At 39.4% G+C, this 24,190-nt stretch overlaps 2 protein-coding genes across 3 annotated transcripts in view; one reads left to right on the top strand and one right to left on the bottom strand.

Annotated features, from left to right (window-relative positions):
• Nucleotides 1-1,492: 1,492 nt before the first annotated feature.
• Nucleotides 1,493-15,371, bottom strand: pomgnt2 (protein O-linked mannose N-acetylglucosaminyltransferase 2 (beta 1,4-)). Of its 2 annotated transcripts, none has more exons than XM_017700396.2 (2): nt 15,011-15,371; nt 1,493-6,253 (listed from the first exon to the last, which is right to left on the bottom strand). In XM_017700396.2, exon 2 carries the CDS (start codon nt 6,216-6,218, stop codon nt 4,458-4,460), a length of 1,761 nt encoding a protein of 586 aa, XP_017555885.1. In that variant the 5' UTR covers nt 6,219-6,253; nt 15,011-15,371; the 3' UTR covers nt 1,493-4,457. The 2 variants fall into 2 exon arrangements, with proteins under 2 accessions (XP_017555885.1, XP_017555886.1); XM_017700397.2 differs by having other exon boundaries at nt 15,027-15,371.
• Nucleotides 15,372-22,025: 6,654 nt separating this feature from the next.
• snrka (SNF related kinase a) overlaps nt 22,026-24,190 on the top strand; it is a 38,095-nt gene continuing 35,930 nt past the window's right edge. The window contains exon 1 of the mRNA XM_017700398.2: nt 22,026-22,316. The gene's annotated coding sequence lies outside the window, so the exon portion shown is untranslated. The remainder of the gene's footprint in view (nt 22,317-24,190) is intronic.

Below are 24,190 nucleotides of genomic sequence, written 5' to 3'. Positions count from 1 at the left end.
TGAATAGATGTAGCTAAATTGCTGCAGACTGAATGGGCTGATATATGTACATTTATATGGAAAAGTTTTTATGCCACTGGTCAAATTATGTTTTGTTTTCTAAGTGAAAGTAAGTTATACATCCTTTACAAAAACACACTTTTAAATGGCATTTTCAGCCATTTTTAGTGCACAATTTCTATGTATTTGCTAAATTTAACATACCAAAAAATGTAACATATTGGGCGAAAGTATAAAATGTGCCTCAACTTTGGCATAGGGCACATTTTATGTTTGGTTTTCCCAATATGTTAAATTCAATAAATACACAGTCATTATGCATTAAAATGTTCAGAAGTGTGTTGCCTGTAGAGGATGTGTTATTGTCTTATTTTCACTTAGAAAATCAACACAGTGTGTAATTTGACCAGGGGCACCCAAACTTTTGAATGTATGTAAATATGTTGTTTTTGTTTCATAATAAAAAAACAATTCATTTGAAATTGGCTGTTGTTTCAGCTTAGTTCCCATATTAGACTGTATGGACTGGAGAGTGAGCAGTACGTTTTTGGAACTATTGAATAATGTTTACATCTTACATTCAACTTTTTTTTTTTTTTTTTTTTTAATTTTTAATAAAAACTTTTTTCCATTTTATGATCCCTTTAAAAGCTGATCACCAAAGGGTTGCAGATGACCTGCTTCATGCAGTCTCAAAACTTTTCCACACAGCTTTAGACATTTGTATCTACTGCAGAAGATTTGGTGGTTAAAGACAAGAAACATACAGACCAGACAGATGGCAGTTTTTACATCTAAAGCATTCAGTGAACGGAGTAATTGAAAATTCTCCTATTAAACTTCATAAAACAGAACGACTGCACTGCTGGGAAATGGTGCCGCTCATATCTGCAGACTAAAACTGTCAAAACTGAAACCAATCACATGTGATGAGATTCAGTAACAAAGTGTCTCAGGGAACTCAATTAGCACTTATACATAACTGTTGAACAACATGTGAAGAAAAAAAATAAAAAGAGTTGCACTCATTTAAGGAGCCTTTCCTTTCTGAAAGTGCACACAAGATGATTTATCGGTTTTACACAAGATTTCAACATCAGTTTCTAGACATTACTGATCCTGAATGTTGATCTCATTGTAATGAACTCAGGTTCATGAAAAACATATGTTTTCAATAAATCCTTCAATCATGTCATAAACAGTAAAATAAACATTTAAAGTATTAAAGATCTCTGTGTGGCAACATTTTTAGGGTACTGAGCTCAGTTTTTTAGCCACTGCATCACTGCAGCCTGGACCATATTCTTTAGAGAAGCATCAGGGTAAAAAAATCATATCTCATATTCTAAGCCAGCAGAAAATAGCACACAGACATGAGAGTAGGACAGCAGGCGATAAAGATGGAGCAACCACCTGAGAGAGCATGGAAGAGCAGTTTCAGGTTCCAACACACGTCTCTAAAAACAGAATTTAATAATGAGCAAAGACGGAGTACAAAACAAAACATTTTATTGTTCTAATCACATCTACTCAGTGTCCAGACTTCCAAATACTTCATAGAGTTAAGTCATGCCCACTGTACCATCTTTCAGTGATCTTCATGCTTCGATGCTTCAGCAGACCAGTACCCAAATGATATGTCAACCTTCTGCATATAATAAATGAGTCAGTAGTCTGTAAAGGGTTACAGTCTATTTTAGAAATTACTGAGTGAAACAACAAAATGAAAGAAGAACAGAGCAATTAAAACTTAGCTATTACAGTACAAAACAGAAAAGTATTACATTACAAACAGCAGGGACTAAAAACAGTGAGGAAAACGTCAATGAAACAATTGGTTTAAAGTTGTATCTTAGATTCAGATGGATGGGAGGAAGGAAAGTACCCTGTGAGATCATGAGATATAATGTTAAATCTCAAAGTGGCAGACACAGTGCTAACACAGTCATCTGCAAAGGTTTGGGTACCCTTGATCAAACGTTTTATCATGTTTCTTGATTTTCTAAATAAAAATAAGTCAACACATCCTCTACAGAGAAAACACTTCTGCCTATTTTAACACACAACTACTCTTTCTTTGCTGCATTTAACATTCTGGGAAAATAAATAAAAAGAAATTGTGCACCAAAATTAGCCAAAAACACCAAATTTAAGATCCCTGTGGAGGACGAGTAACTTCTTTTCACTTAGAAAATCCACCAAACGTGTCATTTGACCAGGGGAGTTCAACATGTTGCATACAGCTGTATATAGGGCCTACACTTCTTTTTCATATACGGACAACATGGGTATTACAGTCTTCCTGTGAAAATACTAACTCATAATGCCACCCTCATCAAGGAAGTGGGAATTATGATTTAATCTTGAAAGTTCTGATTTAATATGAGATACCAGATTTAATATGAAAAACCATCTCAAGCCTTATTTACCTTCTCAAAGTCAAACATGGGTAGTTAGCAGTATTGAATTACATTTCCTCTTTCTTTGATTACAGACATTAGACCATACATCTACATCATTAGACTCTGCATGGATTAATTATCCTCATCTTACACATGAATATAATTAGCATGTAATTATGTCAATCAAAACACTGGTTATGCTAATAGAGGGTAAAGCTGAGGTCTCGTCTTAATGAAGCACAATCTAAACCAGCGCCCACTTTCATCAGATTGACTACAGACTCCAAATTGCAGGAGTCAAAGTAATAGGAGAATGTTCATAATTTACGGCAACAACCATCAGAGAAATTTGTGTTCACTGGTCTTGCTTAACTCCTCCATCCTTAAAGGGGCATTCCAACAACTGTCCAAAATTTCAACATACTTAAGATGCAGACAGACATTCAGAGTAGTCGATGTAAAAACGCCACTCTAGAGAAACCTACTCAGTCAAAACAGTACACAAGAGTTGTGACAGGAACCAGACGGCTGAAGCATTTCATGCCTCTAAAAGCTACCTCACAGAAACCTATTACACAAAATGGTTATGCAAACACTGTCTGATGCTGGAGACATTGTTTGTAAAATATATTTATGGTGGATAGGTACATGCAAGATGTTGTAAGGCAAAATACTCCCAAAAGACAACTTATTTTTTCAAAAACACCACCATCTTATTATTATCAACATTACATATAAAACTCAGAAGACAGACGTAGATTCACAAACTGCTTTAAATAGTACACATAATGTGTTGCGGACGTCACAACCTTTGGCTCCCATCACCACCACTGTAACCAAATCAAAGTTGGTAGATTTCTCTCCAATGTACCATTTCACATAAACCATTCTACGTGGTTCTGTTTACATCTCAATGACTCAATTACATAGAATCAGTGGAAATCCCCTTTAACATTCAGTCCCCATGATGAAGAAACTGGAATAATAATAATAATGATTTTACCTTATAAACAAGAAAGAACTTAAAAAGAGCATAAGAGAAAAGACAAAGCCCTTGAGTACTGATGCTGAACTATACAATGACATAAATGGGGTGTTAACACATTAAATAATGTACAGCAGTACAAAGTAAACAGTGACTGATTCTATTAGTTTACATGCAACTCATTCATAGCAAGCCAAACTACAGCACTGTCTCTGTTAGCTACTTATTTGTGTCTTTCTTCCGTCTGAATGTGCAATGTCATGGTTACTTGACTCAGCTTTTCCTTCCCAAGTATTGGACATCTTTTATTTAAATGTACAGCAAGTCTTACCTTGCCCATTGGTAAACGTTTCAACAGCAAAGCAGTTGAGCATGAAATAAATGCTTTTAGTATAAAATGGCAAAAAAATAAGAACATCTGCACTGAGCAAAGTAAAAACCAGTACAACACATACACAGAAAGGACGAGTGGGAGAAATAATTATTTTTAAGTCCACTTTGGTTTTTTTGTACTAATTTGGATGCAAATGTACCTAATACTAAGCTATCCAATCAGAAAAGGCATTGTAATGACTACGCAAAACATTGTTCAATCACAAAGTCACATAAAACCCATCACTGTAAAAATAAGCAAAATCACTTGTGCCAAAAAGTATGAAACCTTGAAGTATCTATCAACACACACACACACACACACACACCCACACATAAACATGTACACTAATCTCAACAGGAGCAGACATTTCTGACTAATAAATAAAAATAATTTACCTTACACATTACTCATTTCTTATAAATAAAATCTGAAATTGAAAACGTTTCTCTAGAAGCACTTTAAATCCATGTCAAACCTGGAAACGTCTTCTGAGAGGCTCTGGTTTGGCAGTTCAGTAGTCTGAATTATCTTTAGACCTCCTCAGCACAAATGTTCCTTAATCTCACTGACTGTAGTAATGCTCCACCATGTTTGAAAATGCAGAAAGGTCTATTTTTTTCCCACTGGAACATCCAACTTCACAGCACTGCAGCATTTCCCTGACTCTGGTGATCAAAGTGTGAGCTTAACTGAGTCAAGTTTTACATATAAGAACATCTGCAAATGGGCCCAAAAGGTTCTTGTTAAAAATGCAGCGCACCCATACTAGATATGTGGTAAAGGGCTTAATGTTTTCTGAGAAGGTGTAGTTTTGATGAGGGAGAATATAAGGCATGTAAGTGTTCTCCCCCTGCTCCTGGATCCACACTTCATATTTTACCTCCCTCACCTTCAAGTACTTGAGGTTCCAAGGGATCTGCCAAGACACAGCAAGTTTTGCTTCATTGGTTGCCTGCACTGATGTTTGACATTTGGGTTCTCGGACTCGACCGGGATGTACTGTGCTGATAGGTTTAGACTTTTTCAAATTAGGCTTGACTTTTAGACCTTCTCTAAGGACCTCCAGAAAGGATGGAATGTCCACAACTGTGTCTTGATAAATGCGGAAAAGCCATTCAGGGTTGCGGCAGCAGAGATGTCTGGATACCTCCTTGCTGGCTAAAATACGTTCCTGCTCCTCCTTTTCCAAGTGAGTGATGCCTCCCTGATCCCAAGGGCGGTCAGGATAAGCCACAGAATTCTCCTCAATGTTGTTTCTCCATGCTACATACTGCAGATCCATTCCTGGCAAGGATGCCAGGGTTTTGTATGGAGTATACTGTTCTGGGTTGACTGCATATGGGAAAAGTTCTATCACAGCAGCTCCTCGTGGCAGGAACATGGAGGTTATCAGCTGGGCTCCATGCATGCTGATCAGCATGGATGCCCCGCTAATAACCTGGACGATGCTATCAAATGTCTGCTCCTCCAAGGACACAGTGACTGTCCTCATTTTGAACTCTTGAGCTAAAGCAAGGATCAACTCTGCCTCATTAAGTATAAGCCTGTTAGAAGCACGACTAAAAATGACTATATAATCATCGTCCTCAGGCCTCTGCTCTTGTGTGATATTCAGCCTTCCCATCATGAACGACGCAAACTGACGGATCTCATTCCCAGACACCAAAATGTTGGCTTTGGGACCTTGGGGCTGTACAAAGCCATACTGGTACCAAGTGGTCATCTTTGATAATCCCACATAAGATTTGGTGAAGCACATGAGCTTGCCAAAGTTCCGTAAGTGGTCTTTAAGTAGAGGTTGCTTGCTGCTAAGCAGACGATAAAGATCAAAATGGGCCCCCTCTCCCCAACCTTCCATGAAGACCAGCCTGGCTTCATCATCCAAGTCTGAGTACTGCTGCATGGTGTAGAATATGGGTAGAAGATCATCGTGAAAGATGTGCATCAGGTTATCAGGGTTGAAGCGATTGAGAATCTGAGTGACATCTGGCACAAACACAGGCTTCGGCATGTACTTCAGTGCAGCTGCAGGCAATTCCAAGAAGTTAAAATACTGAGTGTTATGGTCCTCGACAGAGGACAAGTCCAGCAGAGCTGGCTGGAAGCGACGAGACCCTAAATTGGGAAGCATGACTGAGGCATTGCTATGGAAGAAGATGAACTCCTCAGCCTCAGTACAGTAGCAAAGATAGTCGAAGCGGCAGATGCGGTCAGTGTGCATCTTTCCTGTGCAGACCATTCTGGTGCCCTGCTCTTGCAGCGCCATTAGGGCAGCATGGTAATCGATGCGCACCTGTGATAGCTCCTGGGACTGCCGTGTGAGCTGCAGCTCCTCCTCAAGTTGGGTCATGTGCTCGCTTAGCCGAACGTACTTCCATAGCAGCGCGGCCACCACCGACACCAACAGGCCGTTCATCACTGCCGGCAGGTTCATTCTACAACCTAAAGCACGCATTGCAGCAGAATGCTGGCAGCTCACTCATACTCCACCTGGACCAGGTAAAGAAAATACAATCAGTCAAATACTAATGCATATTATATCAGAAACAACCAATTTAATTAATGTTAATGTAATTCTAAACTTAGTTTATATCAATTATTTATCAATTATTTATATAATTATTATAAGTCAAGAGGCTTTCATTGTCATTCCATCTATATACAAGTGCACAGCGGAATGAAATTACGTTCCTCCAGGAGCAACACGGAGCAACAAGGAACAAAAAGTATAAAGTGTGAATGTGCAGACATAGTGTGCAAACAAAAATAACGCTAGAAACAATAAATACAATAAATAAAACAGACATTAGACACAGTAAACAGACAGGACAGTGCAGCACAGACACAGCACACATTTCTGGACACGAGGTAGTGGAATAAGATGCAGAGATGTTCAACATGCTGTGATCTGTGAGTCACGCCATCAGATGGCATGCATAAACACAACAGTTACTGAGGTAGAAAAAACCTGAGTAAAACAGTGAAAACACAGTGTAGCAGCAATGTTCCAGATAGAGCATCAAAAGATGCATGTGTGTAGTGTGTGTGTGTGTGAGGGGGGGTGGGGGTTAGCTCAGTCCTTGTCATTCAGTCCTTATATAGTACTTTTCATTAGTTATCTCTATTAGAAACCTAAAGTGCTTTACAGTAGGCCTGGGCCATACCGCAATGTAACTGGATATTAACAACGATTGACAAGTAAGCCAGTCAATGCTTTACAAGCAATAATCATCATGTTGGGAAAGAGAACCAGAGAGAATTCATTTATTTTTAAACAGTTTGCTAAATAACATTAATATATACATGCAATGTTTTGTTCACAAAACAATGGTTATTACAGGGGATTAATAAGCTGTTAGTCTACAGCAGAGTAAAACTTTTCACTGTCTCTTTGGTTTCCCCAAAGTGCCACAGATCATCTGATGAAGACTTTCAGCATTTTTTGTGTACTGGTAGCTCAGAGTTGTTAGATTATGAAAATATAATACTTCATGGTTTCCTACAGACATCTATAGCTGAATTCCAGTGCAACTGATTTGGAAAATACTTCTTTTTCGTAACATATAAGGCATGATGATGTGTTATGTGGAGCTCACTGCTCATGGATAGCTATCTGGAGTTTGCACACAAGTTGTTTTTGTGCTTTTTTCCATTTAAAGAGAAGAAAAAGCCATAAACCACAATGATCTAAAGGATATGTGTGTGTGCAGTAACAACTTTGAGGATGTTTTGAATAGGTGAAATGGTAATCTTTGGTATGATTAAGCACTACACTATTTAACATGTGATTTGCATATTCCAATTTTATTAAATCAGTTAACGTTAAAAACCAGCAATGGACCAGGTGTGTGTATTTTTGGGGAGTCAGGGGGGTATAACTAATAATTCTCTTTTATGCAAGATTGCTGTCCAATTACAACCCCCATTACAACAACAATTACAACACAGCACCTGTCCATTATATCATATAAATAGACCAATAGAGATGCTGTAAATTTACCTGAAATAAAATCTCTTTACAATAACTTACATTAAAAGCTAAGAAAATTGATGGCTTCTGCTGTAAAGTTACTATGTTGCTGAGACATGTTTTGAGAACATGAGATAAAATACTAAGGTCTAGGTGAAATAACAGTGTTACAAACAGAAGAAGAAATACCTCACCAGACAAAAACACATTTGAGCCATCAGTTTTATCAGAACACCCTAATAGTTCTTACCAGTCAGAGAGCATTCTGACTCCAAGGCTGGACTCCATTTGCACTCTGTCGTATCTATTTCCTCTCGATACTGGGTTACTGGAAAGGAAGGACCGCTGACTTAACCTCTCATCTCAACATCTGATTTTCTGAGCTACTGCCATTCTCAAATAGCCATCAGAGCCGTGCAACATTTCCAACAGCCAGAAACACACACAGCCACTCATGCTCACTACTTTAGTCCAACATTGCATCTCTCTAAGTGTCCTCAGCTGCCTTTAGTGCACGAATAAAGCAACTGCCTTCTTTGAGAGAACAGAGATGCCCTATGGGCCAATGCTATAATCTTCCAGTCCGTGACTCTGCACACTCCACGGACCTCTGGAAGAAACAAGTTAGAGTGAAAAAAACTCAAAGATCCTGTTTCAGCTCTCTCCTGATCTCCTCTCTTTTTCACAGAGCACACAGCTCTAAACGTACTGCACCACAGTATTCACACACTGTACGAGAATGTATAGAACTTTGTGTGAACAAGTGACACCAAGTACCAACTTAGTAAAGTGTCCAAATTACTGCATATGCCACAATTACTATTTTATTTTACTATTTTATTTGTTTTTATTTTATAAGTTAACTAAATCTAAAGTAACTATGTATTAACATTTGCTGAAAAATGTTATAGTCTGCTACAGAGGTAGCTTCAAAAATCAACAAAACATAATTTGGTCAGGGGTTCTCAAACTTTTGCTTACAGATGTTAGAGCATTGTTTAATTTTAAACTCAACAATATGGCAACAACTGTAGCTGTCAAGTTAATTTTGATAAATCTGCTTGCCAAGTTCTCTACCTGGTCAAAACAACATGGCAGTTTTTAAACACTTTCCAAAGACGGTATGTAACTGAATATTAAGCTTCACTGATCAACAGTGAATGTGATGGTGATTATATACTTGGTATTAATAAGCTTATAAATGTAATACAACCTAGATCTTCACTCATCTGGTTGGGCACGTGAAACAAAATATCAGCCAGAGGAACTTTGCCACTTTTAATCACTACTTGGCCTGGTCAGCCATTCTGCTTTTTGACTAGAAACTGATGCAAGTCTATATAAGCATGATTACAGATCGAGATGATTACAGAAACTCAAGACCATTTCAAGACATTTATGACGCTATAAAACCTTACAACAAGAGTAAGGAAATGCACTGTTTTTAAAAGGGCCCACAGGCCCAACTTGCATGTTGCTAGTTGTACAACCCCGTGCTTGTTCATTTGGTGCAACCACATTTGAGCAGACATGCCCTATATTTCTTGGCCACCTGCAGGTAGTCTGTGACGGACGTCAGATAATTAAGGGTGATCATCAGAAATAAAAGAGAAAAGATAAGGATAGAAATTACTTCTGAGTGAAATGGGCCAAACTACTCCTTGCTATCTCCTCTAATAATCCCATACTCCATCTCTCCTGGGAAATGTCACTTTAAGCTGTCAGGCATGATAGAAAGAGAAACATTCTGATGGATGTCAAAAGTGACAGTCTTTTGCTGCATTTTTCTGTTGCTGGATCCAACCGACAGAACTCATTTCCTACTGCAAAGACTAGATACAAAAAGCTCTTAACAGCTGACACTACTGCTAAGCACAAGTGGTAAATGCTTAGAATTAAACTGCAAAACTGTTCAGCTTCAGTGAAAATACTAACATCTTGTTTGCACATTCTAGATCCGAATGGAACAGCCCACACTTGGCCAGCTCTTCAACAAGAAATGCTAATTTTACCATATGATGCAAAGGGCAAATATTGCTCAATGTCATTTTTATCCGCAGAGTGTCAGATGCTGTTGAGACTCTGGCAGTATTACCCTCCAGTCGGCCAGGACAAGGACAGCAGCAGCAATCCCGCTCACCAAACAGGCAAATCCAGAGGGATGCATGCACGGTCAGTGCCAAGTAATGAGCCCCTGAAAAATGTCAACTGGGTAGTGAAATTAGCTAACGATGCCTTGGTGGCACTGTCTTAGGCTAACATGATTGTTTAAGGATGAAACCATGGTGGTTCCTGCTTTTGAGAAGAAGATTTTGTGGGTATATAAAACTGAAGTTGTACTCAGTGATTTAACAATGAAAACATGTCCCTAGTGGCACTATACTAAAACAGACAAGGACAAGCTCCAGAATTATCCATTCAGTAGTCTTCATGACTTTCAAAATAACCATCAGATGAGTTTTCTTTTAGCATACTGATCAGCAGTGGATGTGTGTAAAGGTCATTCATTTTTAATTCTTCAAATGTTTTAAATTGTTTCAGTGAGTCACTCCTCATAACTATGCAACTAAATTTGCTGCATAATTAGTAAATCATTATATATAATTTACAAAGTTAGGGTAAAAATAGGGTAAGATTCCTATATGAAAAAAAACTCCTTATAAAATCACCACATTAGAAGAGTGCCAGGATGATTTTAAGGAAGCACATTTAGTCACGGGCTCCAGCTGTGACAGTTTCTCATTTAGGCTATTTTTGTCTAAAGTAATATTTACACCCGACTCCCACAATATTCAACATGTCTCTCCTGGGATTTATGCACCCACAATGCATTAGAACCAGGTTGCCTACACTATTCCATTACTGAATATGCCTAAAACCTTCTACCGAATTTAACTGCACATTACCAAAAGAACCCTGACAATTAAAACGGGGAGTTGTGCTCACAGTAGGGCACAAAAGATGAATCATTTTTGTGTCAACAAACATCACGAATTATATCACATTTGCAGTATCAGTCATAAAAATCACAAGTAGATATTTTAGACAAATCGTTCAGTCCTAGCTTACAATCCTTAAAGAGACAAACTTACAGGAACTTGATATGCCCACAAAAATGTAATATACTGTTGCATGCAAAACTTTGGACACCCCTGGTCAAGTTACATGTTTAGCAGATTTTCTGTGTGAAAATAAGTACACATCCTCTACAGTGAACACGCTTAAATCTGACATTTTCCGACACAATTGAACGTGCAATGCCTTTCTTTGTGGAGTATAAGAAAAAAACACAAAATATAAAATATGCCATAACATTTGCAAAGGTCACATTTAATGTTGTATTTACCAGGATGTTAAATAAACAGCAACGGTGCATTCAAATGTGCAGAGGTGTGTTCTCTGTAGAGGATGTGTTAACTTGCTTTCACTTAGAGAATCAACAAAATGTAATTTAATCAGAGGTTCCCAAACTTTCACATACGACTGTGTAGGTCTGCTTTATCAATCACTGCAATTACAATATCAATGTCCTATTTTCAAGTAACCTTCTCAGTAACTGCCCTGACATGATGCAGAGTAATTCATCCAAACTGAAGCTTATTTTAGTGTTTGGGGGATCCTATATCCCACTGCCTCTGCTTAACAGCTACACAAATGTATTTGCAAGCTGCACCTGAAAACAAAGAACATTCATGAGCCCATTCTGCGGTGCACCGATGCCTCTGCATCCTGCAGATGTCACATTTAATTGTACATGCATACTGACAGCTATAAGTGATACTGAAGTAAAAGCCTCGGAGAGAATGTGAAATGAGCTCAGGATGGAAGAGTAAATCATTTGGAAGGTTTAAACACTAAAAGAAATGTTTCTTTTTCCTGTTTCACACCTTTCATTATCTTTGCTCTGGTCAGAATCTCTCTTAGGCATTGCTAAAGAGGGCAGTGACAGTCTGTTCTGGCCCATTTCAGTCAGACTATGCACGCTGTGTGACACATTGTTCCTGTGCTATGTATTAGGCTAAACGCTCATGATCATACTTCGCTCATACATGCAGTACCTAACCAGTTTAATCACTAATGGGCAAAACGTAAATACTACTGTGTGACATATATCAGACTACTTGTTATTCATCACCCATCCTATAAATCCATGACCTTAACATTTACATTTACACACATATAAAGCTTGACTACATAAACATAGCAAGTCTTTTATCCAAAGGAAAAAGCTTTAATAGCTATTCCCATTACTGAGCCAGGCAAACATATTAAAGATACATTGAGGCGAGTAAATTTGCACAAATTTGCTAAAGACACTAAAGACTCTTTGAGGAGTTAGTGCCAAGAGACCTGGCTCTATTGGATTCATTCAGACAGAATTCTCTGTGCTTTAGTGACGCTCATATAGGAAGAGGAGGGCATGTCCTTGAAATGCTCTCCTTCATTCTCTCCGTATGAATGGAGAGTTAAAAGAAGGGATGACATCAGTGTAGCGAGGTAATCAAAGGCTCCAGGTGTGTGTTTGTATGTGTGTTTAGCCTGGCTGACAGGCCTCCCCTGGCTCTGTGGTATACAGCTGTGTTGTTTGCTGTGTGGATGATAAGCACCACAATGATGGGGGAAGGCAGCCTAGTGCTTCCAATGCATTTTAATCAGGCTCCTGGAAAGACACTGCGCTCAGTCTTCCACTGGCTCTCCTTCCTGATGTGTCCCTTAGGGATAACTGAGGAGATTCCCCCTGCTCTGTTCCAACCCAACCCCCCCCCCCAATCTAGAAACAGCTCATAGGCTGAGAACACATATTACACTCCCTTTCCCACCACCTTATTGTCTATCCCTTTCACCCATTCAGAACATGCCCATTTTCTTTTTTTTAATCCTAGTCATGATGTGTCAGCATCTTTTATTCAGGGTTCAAATTACAAAAGTTGACAATAGTTAAAATAGGCACTTCAGAGCCAAAGCAATTAACATAAATCTACATGAGAGGCAACTTTTGCCTTCAGTGGCTGAAATACTCACCCGAATCAGAATACATCATCTCAAATAATGTCAGCTATAGAATGTAGATATGTACATATGTAATATCACATGCATGGCATTATTTTACAACATTTTTTGGGAAAGGAGCAAAAATCTTGAATATAGGAGCAGTTTTACCTTTTTCCCCTGGTTATTTCTGATACTGCTCTACATTACCTATAAAGCTATTCTATTTTAAATCTACATTACTGCTAACACTCTTCAACTTTTCCTAAACTTTTTCCTGTTGAAAAGTTTCCTAAAATTATTCTTTCTTACTGTTTCACATTCTCATTTTTAATCAGTCAATGGCAATAGCAGCAAGCACATGAGTTCTTAAGTGATTTGACATACTTATCAATGATATCAAAAATATCAGTTATATTAATTTGTGATTTTGCCCACTAAGGTCAGTGAGTAGACTAAAACCTGGCCCAGAATAAACAAGCACAATGATACAAGCTAACTAATTTTATAACACCCCCTCCAAAAAAAGAGCTGCACTGGTAAGTGGATAGCATTTACATCCTTTCATTATCCATACAATTTGAAAACAGAGCACAGCGGAATAAGAAAGGAGGCATCTAAATGTATTAGGGGTCACTGATACCACTTTCTAAGGGGTTACAGGCAACACTCCAAGTGACGACTGCAGGCTATGAAAGAACCTGCCCCAGAACCCCTCACTTCCCTAGAGACAGATGAGGAATGGGGCTGAGGCGGTCTTCCAGCAGGGGTTACAAGAAACAATGTCATTGAGCCTCCTGAGGAAAAGATCCTATGCAAGACTACAGCACTGACGTGGAGGACAGCAAAATGATAACACACCGCTGTAGTCATAAATGTGGCCAAATGCAAGTGGGGAGAAGTACAGTCCAACAGAAACAATATCAGGATATGATTTAAAAATATACTGTCTTATATACATTACAATTTAATCCAACATTGGAGTAGCCTCATAAAACCTAGCAACGTTTATATGGACAATAATTTGTGGATAATATGCTTTACATTATAAAGATAATATGCTTTGTGTCTTTGGTGTGTTTGGTGTGATATATTAAATCACCCTACTGTTTACAGAAATATCTGATTTCATAAACTATGCATGGAACATAAATACTACAGAATCCTTTACTGTATCACAAGGTGTTGCGCTGAGAACTACTAATCAAATCGCATTATTTGCCTGTCGGTAAGTGAACTATATGGTATGCAAATATATCAGTGTTACTTCCTTAGGACAGAACTTATCACATACAGAAGCCATTTCTCATTACGTTACGTTATTGTCAATGCTTGTCTGTTTTACAAGAGGTACATCTAACAAGCACAGGACAAAGATGAGTTTTATTAAATGTAGGACGGTGAGTTATTTTTAATGCTTTCTGACCACAAACAGCCCAAACTCTGTCCCTTTATCTGATCTATAATTTTATCTTGCTTTATTTGAGATTAGCAGATATTGCTGCCATGTCTAGTCAGTTTGACTAGTGTAGCCTTTAGTGCGCTGTCAGATAACATCTTGCTGGGCACACTAGAGGAAAAATCCAATTTCCCCAAGTTACTGACAGTTCACTCAATGTACCTTATTCCTTTATGCACATTTTTGCTCATGCTTCATCAGGTCGTACTATGGACATGTGGACGCGCTGCACACAGCACTGCCGACACATTTGTTATGGTTCTTTCTATTATTCTGCTGAAAACTCAGAAAAGGCTGTTTGCAGTTATTTCTGCTACAGTAATAATAATAATAACAATAATAATATAACAACAACAATAATAGCTATTATTATTATAGTTATAATACTTATTATTGTGGTTTTTGTCATCATCTGACTGTAGGTCCTCATCAGACTGTATCACTGCTCTGCTCTGCTCTGTATGAAGACATGCTGTACCCAGGTCAGCTGTAAGCTTTGAGTGAATATATTGACTGATATTTCTTTTACATTTCAGCCGGTATAAGCACAGAATGAGAGACAAGTCAGTCGACACATCAAGTACACAGAAAGAACTGTGAACTGGACACAGTGAACTCGTGGACGGGGTGATAAGCATCTTCCTAACAGTCTTAACAGCCTGATGCTCAGGAGATGCACTATGCTGAGCCTATAGCTACTACAACTACCCGTTCCCTCCTTTCTCTCTTGCGAAATGAGCCAGTGGAAAAGTTTTCTCCCAAGTTCACGAACAGAAACACGCAAATGAAGCCTGTGCGTCAGTAAACAATCAGTTAATGCCATGCTTACCGGACTGTATGCGCACCTGGACGGGAAAACGAGGGTCGAAGTGATTGCGGCTAACGTTGCTTCAGTAAAAGCTCTGCACGGTCCTCTCTCTCTCTTTCTCTGTGTGTGTGTGTCTCTCTATCTCTTCCTGCGCGGCGCGGCTCGCTTGAGTGGACCACGCCAGCTGGGGAGTCTGAAGCCGAGCAAGCACGACTCGATTTCAGCTTTGTGCACTTTGCGAAGGCTCCATCCATGAACTACACAGCGACTGAAGGCGTTTTGTGACAGCCCTGTTGTAGAGATAAATCCTGCCCCTGCGCTGTGTTTCTGTACAGAGCTGAGCCAGTCCAGCTGAACCAGCAGTCTCCACCCACAACACACGGCGATCTCGCACCAGGATCTCGCGATATCTCATCGTGATTTTATGCTCTGCTCGGAATACATACTTACGGCCTCGTTTTCGCCGGTAGTATGTACTACTTTTCTCTTTTCTCTTTACCTAAAACCGCAAAAAGGACACTCCATGCAAAAAGGAAATTTTAATCATCTCTACATCTGTTGTAAACATGCTTACTCGCATCCTACAGCGGTCCATGTCCGTACAGTATGACCTTCCTCTAGAAAGACTACGAACCCCATACTGATTATGGATTTTGAATGTGGGGGGAACTGCTATAGGGTGGGTTTTGGGTTGGACTGTATAAAACATTTTTTGCTCTCTCTTTCTCTCTCTCTCTCTCTCGCTCTCTCTCTACACACACACACACGTATATATATATACCTTTCCTTACCACATTACCCTTCTTGTTAGCAAGACATCAATTGATCCAGCTCCAAATGCAGAAATTTTTACAATTCTTCAGCTATGCTGGTCTTCAATTTTTAACTTTATTGTCTGCCTCATGTTTTCAGTAGGAGACAAGCAGGTCAGTCTGTTTCTTGCCGTTGCCATATTGAAGTAATCTCTGAAAAAGATGCTGTCAGTGTTGCTCCAAAACATTTATATCTTTCAGCATTATTGATGCTTTCACAGATGTGCAGGTTACTCACTAATAGCATTCATTCCATAACAGACCCTTTTGATCTTTTGAACTGTACACTGATAAAAGTCTGCATAGTCCTTTCCTTCTTTGGTCCAGAGAACACAAATTCCATTATTTCCATTTTTGGTTGACCTTTCAGATCACAATATACAGTTGCACTTCAATCCATTTCAGATGTGGTCAAGCCCAGAGAAGTTAACATATGATTTCCACTGTGCATAGTACAATCTTAAATACTCCTGAGTCCATGTGGTGATCCATCTATCACAGAGCGGTCATTGGGCAGAAGGTAGGAAACATGCTGGACAGGTCACCAGTCCATCACAGGGCAGGCGCATACAATCACACACGCACATTCACACCTCGGGTGAATTCAGTGTGACTGCATGGCTTTGGACTGTGGGAGGAAACACAGGGAGAACATGCAAACTGTACACAGAAAGGATCCTGGTCGCACAGCCAAGAATCGAACCCAGGCCCTTCAACAGTGCTACCCTCTGTACCACCATGCCACCCAGTATCAGCGTATATATGTACAAAAATGCTAAGATAAAACTACAACTTTATTGTCTTGACATTGCTTTCATTTAAATACAGGTCAAAGTGAATTTACAAATCATTGCTTTTTTTGCATGAGTTTGTACATGTATATATACACTTGCTCATAATGTTCAATCTATGTAAAGTTTTAAAATATATGTGCAACATATATTGAACCATTTTAACTATTTTAATATATGCATATATATATATATATATATATATATATATATATATATATATATATATATATATATATATATATGTTGAGATATATACACATATGTAGATGAAATATATAGAAATACATAATAGTGTCACTTTTTAATTTGTACATATACATAAAATATATAGGGAAATATATTACAAACTATATTATACATGAGTTCTAAACTATATTCTTAAAAATCCATGAAAATATATAGCATATACAGTGGGTTGCAAAAGTATTCATACCCCTTGAACTTTTCCATATTTTGTCACATTACAACCACAAACATAAATATATTTCACTGGAATTTAATGTGAAAGACCAACACAAAGTGGTATACAATTGTGAAGTGGAAAGAAAATTATACATGAATCAAAACATTTTTTACAAATAAAAAACTAATAAGTGCGACGTGCAAAAGTATTCAGCCCCCCTGAGTCAATACTTTGTGGAGCCACCTTTTGCTGCAATTACAGCTGCAAGTCTTTTAGGGTATGTCTCCACCAGCTTTGCACATCTAGTGACTGAAATTCTTGCCCATTCCTCCTTGCAAAACAGCTCAAGCTCAGTCAGATTGGATGGAGAGCGTTTGTGAACAGCAGTTTGGAGATCTTGCCACAAATTCTCAATTGGGTTTAGGTCTGGACTCTGACTGGGCCATTCTAACACATGAATATTCTTTTTTTTAAACCACTCCATTGTAGCTCTGGCTTTATATTTAGGGTCGTTGTCCTGCTGGAAGGTGAACCTCCGCCCCAGTCTCAAATCTTTTGCTGACTCCAACAGGTTTTCTACCAAGATTGCCCTGTATTTGGCTCCATCCATCTTCCCATCAACTTTGACCAACTTCCCGGTCCCTGCTGAAGAGAAGCACCCCCAGAGCATGATGCTGCCACCACCATATTTGACAGTGGGGATGGTGTTTTCAGATTGATGTGCAGTGTTATTTCTCCGCCACGCATAGCGTTTTGCATTGTAGCCAAAAAGTTCTATTTTGGTATCGTCTGACCAAAGCACCTTCTTCCACATGTTTGCTGTGTCCTCAACATGGCTTCTGGCAAACTGCAAACGGGACTTCTTATGGTTTTCTTTTAACAATGGCTTTCTCCTTGCCACTCTTCCATAAAGACCACATTTGTGTAGTGCAAGACTAATTGTTGTCCTGTGGACAGTTTCCCCCACCTGAGCTGTGGCTCTCTGCATTTCATCCAGAGTCACCATGGGCCTCTTGGCTGCCTCTCTGATCAGTGATCTCCTTGTTCGGCCTGTAAGTTTAGGTGGACGGCCTTGTCTTGGCAGGTTTACTGTGGTGCCATACTCTTTCCATTTCCGGATGATGGATTGAACAGTGCTCCGTGAGATGTTCAAAGCTTGGGAAATCTTTTTATAACCTAAGCCTGCTTTAAACTTCTCCAAAACCATATTCCTAACCTGTCTGGTGTGTTCTTTGGACTTCATGATGCTGTTTGCTCCCCAATATTCTCTTAACCAACATCTGAGGCCGTCACGGAGCAGCTGTATTTGTACTGAGATTAGATTACACACAGGTGGACCCTTTTGAGTCATTAGCAGTCATCAGGCAACTTCTGAATGCAATTGGTTGCACTCAGGGAAAAGGGGGCTGAATACTTTTGCACATCGCACTTATTAGTTTTTTATTTGTAAAAAATGTTTTGATTCATGTATAATTTTCTTTCCACTTCACAATTGTATACCACTTTGTGTTGGTCTTTCACATTAAATTCCAGTGAAATATATTTATGTTTGTGGTTGTAATGTGACAAAATATGGAAAAGTTCAAGGGGTATGAATACTTTTGCAACCCACTGTATATAGTATATATATAGTAGAAAAAAAAAATATATATATATATAGCATAAAAACAGTATAAAATCCTTAACTGTGTCAAACTGATGAGGCTGAGGGATACAGAACACCACATAACACAACAAATAACAAAAACTCTACCTTTCACACACACTACAGCTGTCACAGCTACAATCAAAGACCTTTTTTGTGCATTTGCATTTTTATGGCAAGCATCTTCTGGGCATCTTGTATGTTGTCACATCAACCAAAACACTCTTTTATTGTGTGACAAGATTTATATAATCAAGAAAAAAGTAAGATGCAGAAAAGTCCATGATTCTGCATCAAAACATGTTCTTCTATTTAACAATAGCAGAAAAGACACATAACCATACAGAAAAAATAGCTGGGAGGGCAACACAAGCCATACATCTCTGCTTCACTGTAGACCCTCAACTCCAACTACATAAACCAACTGCCCAACACAAAATAGCAAAGGTAACACATCCACATCAAATAATAGAACACAACATAAACAACAATAAACAGTCCCTTTTCTGGAGGGTGTGAGCCTCCCATGACACTCCTCGCATGAACCTTCACATGGCCACACCTCCCGAGCGTCCACGGCAGTGCAAGCCATGAGTGGAATGTTACAGTACTATGGTTTTGGGAACGCTGATGTTTATGGTGAAGAATTCAGATGTAATTTTTAGAGTAGAAATATGCAATTGTAGCCTACACAAACCAACAAGGGCTGCTCTAGAATTAACATATGTTATAATGTATATTAGCATTTCACTTTACATTACACTGCAGGCAAACTTGCAAAAGATGATGTGAAGGGCTCAATTACTACTGAAGCTTTTACCTTTAACCAGCTTTATTGTTGGTCCCCTCCACCTGTCAGGCCAAATTTGTAATCCAGGATGGCTGGCTGACAAGGTGATGTTGGAGTCATGTCAGAGCTGAGAGGCCTCTGTGGAGGCTGTGTGTGTAAGTCAGTTTTCTGTCAGGATTGCACTGCTCTGCTGCAGTGTGGCCTCTACTGTTGGACCCCTTTGCAGTGGACATTTGTTGCTCCTGCTGACACATATACTTTACTTCCAACATTGGTGCCTAAATAGTACTTTCTTGATATATCTTTGTGTAAAAGTATGGTTATTTTTCCTATTTACTTTAAGGGTATACACATTCATTTTTCAAATCCATTGTCACTTAGGTGTGAGGTCAAGTACTAATGTTGGATGATTAGTTCTGCATGAAAGGCTCCAACTCATCCCAAAGGTATTAAATGGAGCTCCATCAATCCAGAAAAGCAGTTCCACAGCTCTACAGCTCAAACCTGGGAAGATTCTATCCCTCTAGCTGACGCTTACCATTGAGCATGGTGATGTTAGGCTCATGTCCAGCTGCTCCAGAGCACCACAGGTGATTGGCATTGGCAATGCTTTTCTATGTAATTATACAAACTGTGTGTACGCAGTTGAACACATGTACAAGTAAGATTTTCAAGAGTAGCTGAAAGTAACAGGGAAATGTTGAAAAATAAAAGTGAATGTAAAGAGATCAGCAAGCTTTTTAAATAAAAGAAAAAAAAACAGCACTCTTGGATTGGAGCCTCTCATGTTTCTTAAGTGGTTTAATGACCTCAACATTATGAGGGCTCTGCACATGTTAGCAGAGATCAGGTTTGCCTATATGAATGTAGTGACTCCTACAGGTCACTTATGGAAATGAATCATATATATCATAAGCAAAGTGATTTTTATATATAACCAAACGCTATAATCTGTAATGTTTACATTACTCACTTAGCTATTAAATATCAGATGTCACTGCAAGCACTATTAGAGTTTGAAAGCATCCTAGAGAGGTGCCATTCTTAATACAGTGCCATTTTCTCTGGGGTACCTCAGATTCACATATTTCACTTTAAAAGGCTGTGCTGTAACATGCCACTCCGTTACTATCAGTTCTTCCATCAAGACTTTCTGTTTCAGACTATTGTTCATTAAGGACCATGTCTTAAGGAGATAACTGCAAATTACCACTAGATGGCAGTCAAACCTCATTTTCTAGAAAAATGAGCAACGCCATTATCCGCACAGTATGTTGAAAACTGCCCGCCTTGAATAGCCAAATACTGTCTCTGCACCACAGTGTATGCATATGCTGGTGGGGATTAGGCCTATATGACACCTACTGAACACAGACAGGAGTGTTTCTTTCTGGACGTCTTAGAAAATCCATCAGAATTCTGGATGTCACACTTATTCTGCACTTTGCTTCATGAATTCAGCTACTTTAAGGGACATCTGTTGCCGACACAAGTGCTCAGCTGCATACACAACTTGTATAATTTTCCATAGAAAAGCATTGCCATTAAAATGGGATGCTCTGCTGCAGCTGCACATGAGCATAAGTGAAAACCTTCAGGATGAGTTGGAGTGGCAGTTGTGTTCCAGAATTAATTATGAATTATCCAACCAAAGACAGATAGATAGATAGATAGATAGATAGATAGATAGATAGATAGATAGATAGATAGATAGATAGATAGATAGGAGTTTATAATGTAACAAAATAACATATTCAGGCCACAAGTTAATTTGTGAATTGCTTACAAAGAAAAATAATTGAAAAATAATAATAATGTCTCCTTTAGGACAGGGGTGTCAATCCTGGACCTGTAGATCTACCACTTTGCACAGTTTAGCTATAATCATCTGTCAGTCTATCACACCTGATGATCCAGATAATGAAGACCTTCAGGGGGCACCTGAATAATAGAACCAAGTGTTTTGGGTCTGAACTCTACAGGGTGGTTGATCTCCAGGATCAGGACTGGGCACCCTTGGTGGCTCTGTGGGATCCTGATGCATGGTCATGACTTATTAACGTGTGGGAGGTGGGAATGAGATAGTTAGGCTATGGCCACGACTTAGTAAGCCATGGGAATGGGAAAGTTCAGGTTTGATAGTCAAGATTTAGCCACTACTTAGGAAGGTGTAAGAACGTCTTAACTACTTTGTTCCCACACTTTAGTAAGCTGTGTCCATGCATTATATTTATTAAGAAGAAATGTCACCAGCAGGGCTTAGTACGAATTGCTTTTGTGGCTGAATGCAATACAATTCTCGCAGCAATGCTGCAACGTCTAGTGTAAAGTAGAGCCTGCTACTGCATTAGACAACACAAACTCCCTACTAATACCCTTGATTTTGGAAGAAACATTCAGTGAGCAGATGTCTGCAATTTTTGTACGTAAAAGTGTGGCCTGCAAACACTGTATTGAAGTACAGTGAATTGAATGGCTATCAGTCAGACTATGTCTCAGTTTAATTAGCACTCTTCACTTTTGCGTGGTAGTGACGGCAGAGAAGGCTGCGGCTGCGCTCTTCACTGAGAGGAGAGAGGGAAGAGAGGGAAGAGAGGGAAGAGGAGCGGAGCGGAGCGGAGAGAGGGAAGAGCAGCAGCAGCAGCAGCAGCAGCAGCATTAGGGCGATTTCGCTGAGAACAGCAGTTCCTTCCCTCCAGCAGCGTTTGCAGCACATTCATCAGGAACCGTGTGAGCGCCGCCACAGCAAATCCGAAGTGCTGAACTTCATTCAGAAGGCTTTTGTTGAACGCCTTCAGAACTGGATCAGATAGCTCGACCCGGTTGTTCTTGTCTCGGCGTATTTAACCTTATAATGCTTTTTAATGTTCACCGGAGCGAGTGGTAAGTCTAACTGCCGTCAACGCTGCACATTTAGCGGGCTAACGTCGGTAGCAAGTAGACTTGAAGCGGGCTAACGTTTGTTAGCAGGCAAGCTAGACGCCGCTAGCCAGCAATGATATCCGGTTAACGTTACCTAGCTCGGTGTTGTGGACGTAAGACTGCACTAAAGAGTATTCAGCTACTTGTCCGATATTGTTGTTAGCTATTTAGTTAGCTAAGCAAGAAGTGTGCTTAGCCACTGTTTTACACATCGCGCTTTTAATCCAGCAGCATCACTGCTGCTCCGCGATGAGAGCTGCGCTGTTTGCTGCTCGGGTAGCTACGTTAGCTAATGTCGGTTAACCAGCAGGCTTTGGCATGACTGGCCCTTTGCATCCAGACTCGAGTCCAGCTGGGCTCAGAGCTGCTCTCAGTTGTGTCTTAGAGGCCTGATATGCAAGAGACTAACCGGCTACCACAACCAACCTGCTGTCTGCCGTGTCCAGATCTTACACGGTGGACGAGATATGTTGTATTCAAAATCCACATTTGCTAGCTAGTTAGTTAGCTAACTAACAGCATCCACCAAACCGACGGCAGGGGTTGCTGAGCGTGTAATTTTAGTTTCTTTGTTACAGACTTAAAATACATGTGTAGTCTGTTATTTTGCTTAGTATCCAATTGTATCGTATTTAGCCGCGTTATACATTTCTGTAGCAGGCTAACTAGTGACTAGATAAGCTAGCTAGCTGGCGTTGCTAGCCATGGCTAGTTAGCTCACCTGACGTGCCTCATCACTCGCTGACTAGGTCAGTTGCTTGCAAACTTAATTAACTTTCTTAGTGAACAGGCGGGCTTACACATTTTCTTAAAAATAACGTGTTACGTCTAACTGTATATTAGATAATTATGTTGCAGTTCTGGTGTTTAGCCGCAGCTAACTACTGACTTCTGATTTGGTGTTCGCAGAATCTGAGTTGACTTCACCAGCGGAGAGAATTGGCTCTAGTCTGGTGGCTGCTTGGTGCATTGGTTTCATACGGTTATTGTGCTTGACCCTTATTGAGTCAGATATTTGACTGCACGTGTAATAATACACTACTTTTCTCTTTTTTAAGTATTCCTAGCTGCAAGTTTGTAGTAGTAGGTTCATAGATACTGGCTGATAAAGAAAGTGCAACCGATTTTTGATTTATCAGGCTCCCTTGGTTGTCATTAGTGGGGTGAAATAGTTTGAGTTGCTCTTATTCATTTATATGAACGGATAGTTGTAGGAAAAGTTAAAAGAATCTAGTGAGTGAATTGTAATTAGGAATGCACTGATATGGAAAGTGTGTGCCAATGCCGATATTCAGTATTTTTGTTTATGAAATGTAAAAATAGGGATTAGATGGATCTAGATCTGCATTATGGAGAAATTACAAATGGAATTATTTGTGCAGAAACATTTCTGTATGGTTATGAATGCAGTAAAATGAACTTCTGGCTTTAACGTCTGAGGCATGTTGTGTGTAAGGTGATCTACACGCCTGACATCAACATGCATCTTGGGTGATCCAGGCATAAATGGACAGTGCTAAGTGCAGGTGTGAATAGGGCCCAGTGTGTCTCAGATGAATTGTAATCTGCTAAATTAAACCATCTTCAGAGGAGTTCAGCATCACAGCGGATGCGACAGCTGCTGCCTAGCTTCTTTCTTCGTTTACTCTCCTGTTGGTTTACAGGTGGTGTTAGCAAAATGTGTGCTCTAAACTTTCTAACCCTCACATATACACGAACAAGGACTCGCAGGGCGTCTTTATCCAACAACAAATACAGCAAGAGACTGATGTAGTAAATCCATGCGGCAGGCCTTTAGTCATGAGATCCAATCAGAAGTGGTCATTGGTGACTTA

This window comes from Pygocentrus nattereri, chromosome 3, assembly GCF_015220715.1.
Source record: "Pygocentrus nattereri isolate fPygNat1 chromosome 3, fPygNat1.pri, whole genome shotgun sequence".
Classification (NCBI taxonomy): domain Eukaryota; kingdom Metazoa; phylum Chordata; class Actinopteri; order Characiformes; family Serrasalmidae; genus Pygocentrus; species Pygocentrus nattereri.
Note: the sequence above shows the minus strand (reverse complement) of the source record. Positions and strands in the feature narration are given on the sequence as shown.

Excerpts from the sequence above, each read along its gene's own strand:
- pomgnt2 (XM_017700396.2), bottom strand. The coding sequence starts at position 6,218 with ATGCGTGCTTTAGGTTGTAGAATGAACCTGCCGGCAGTGATGAACGGC.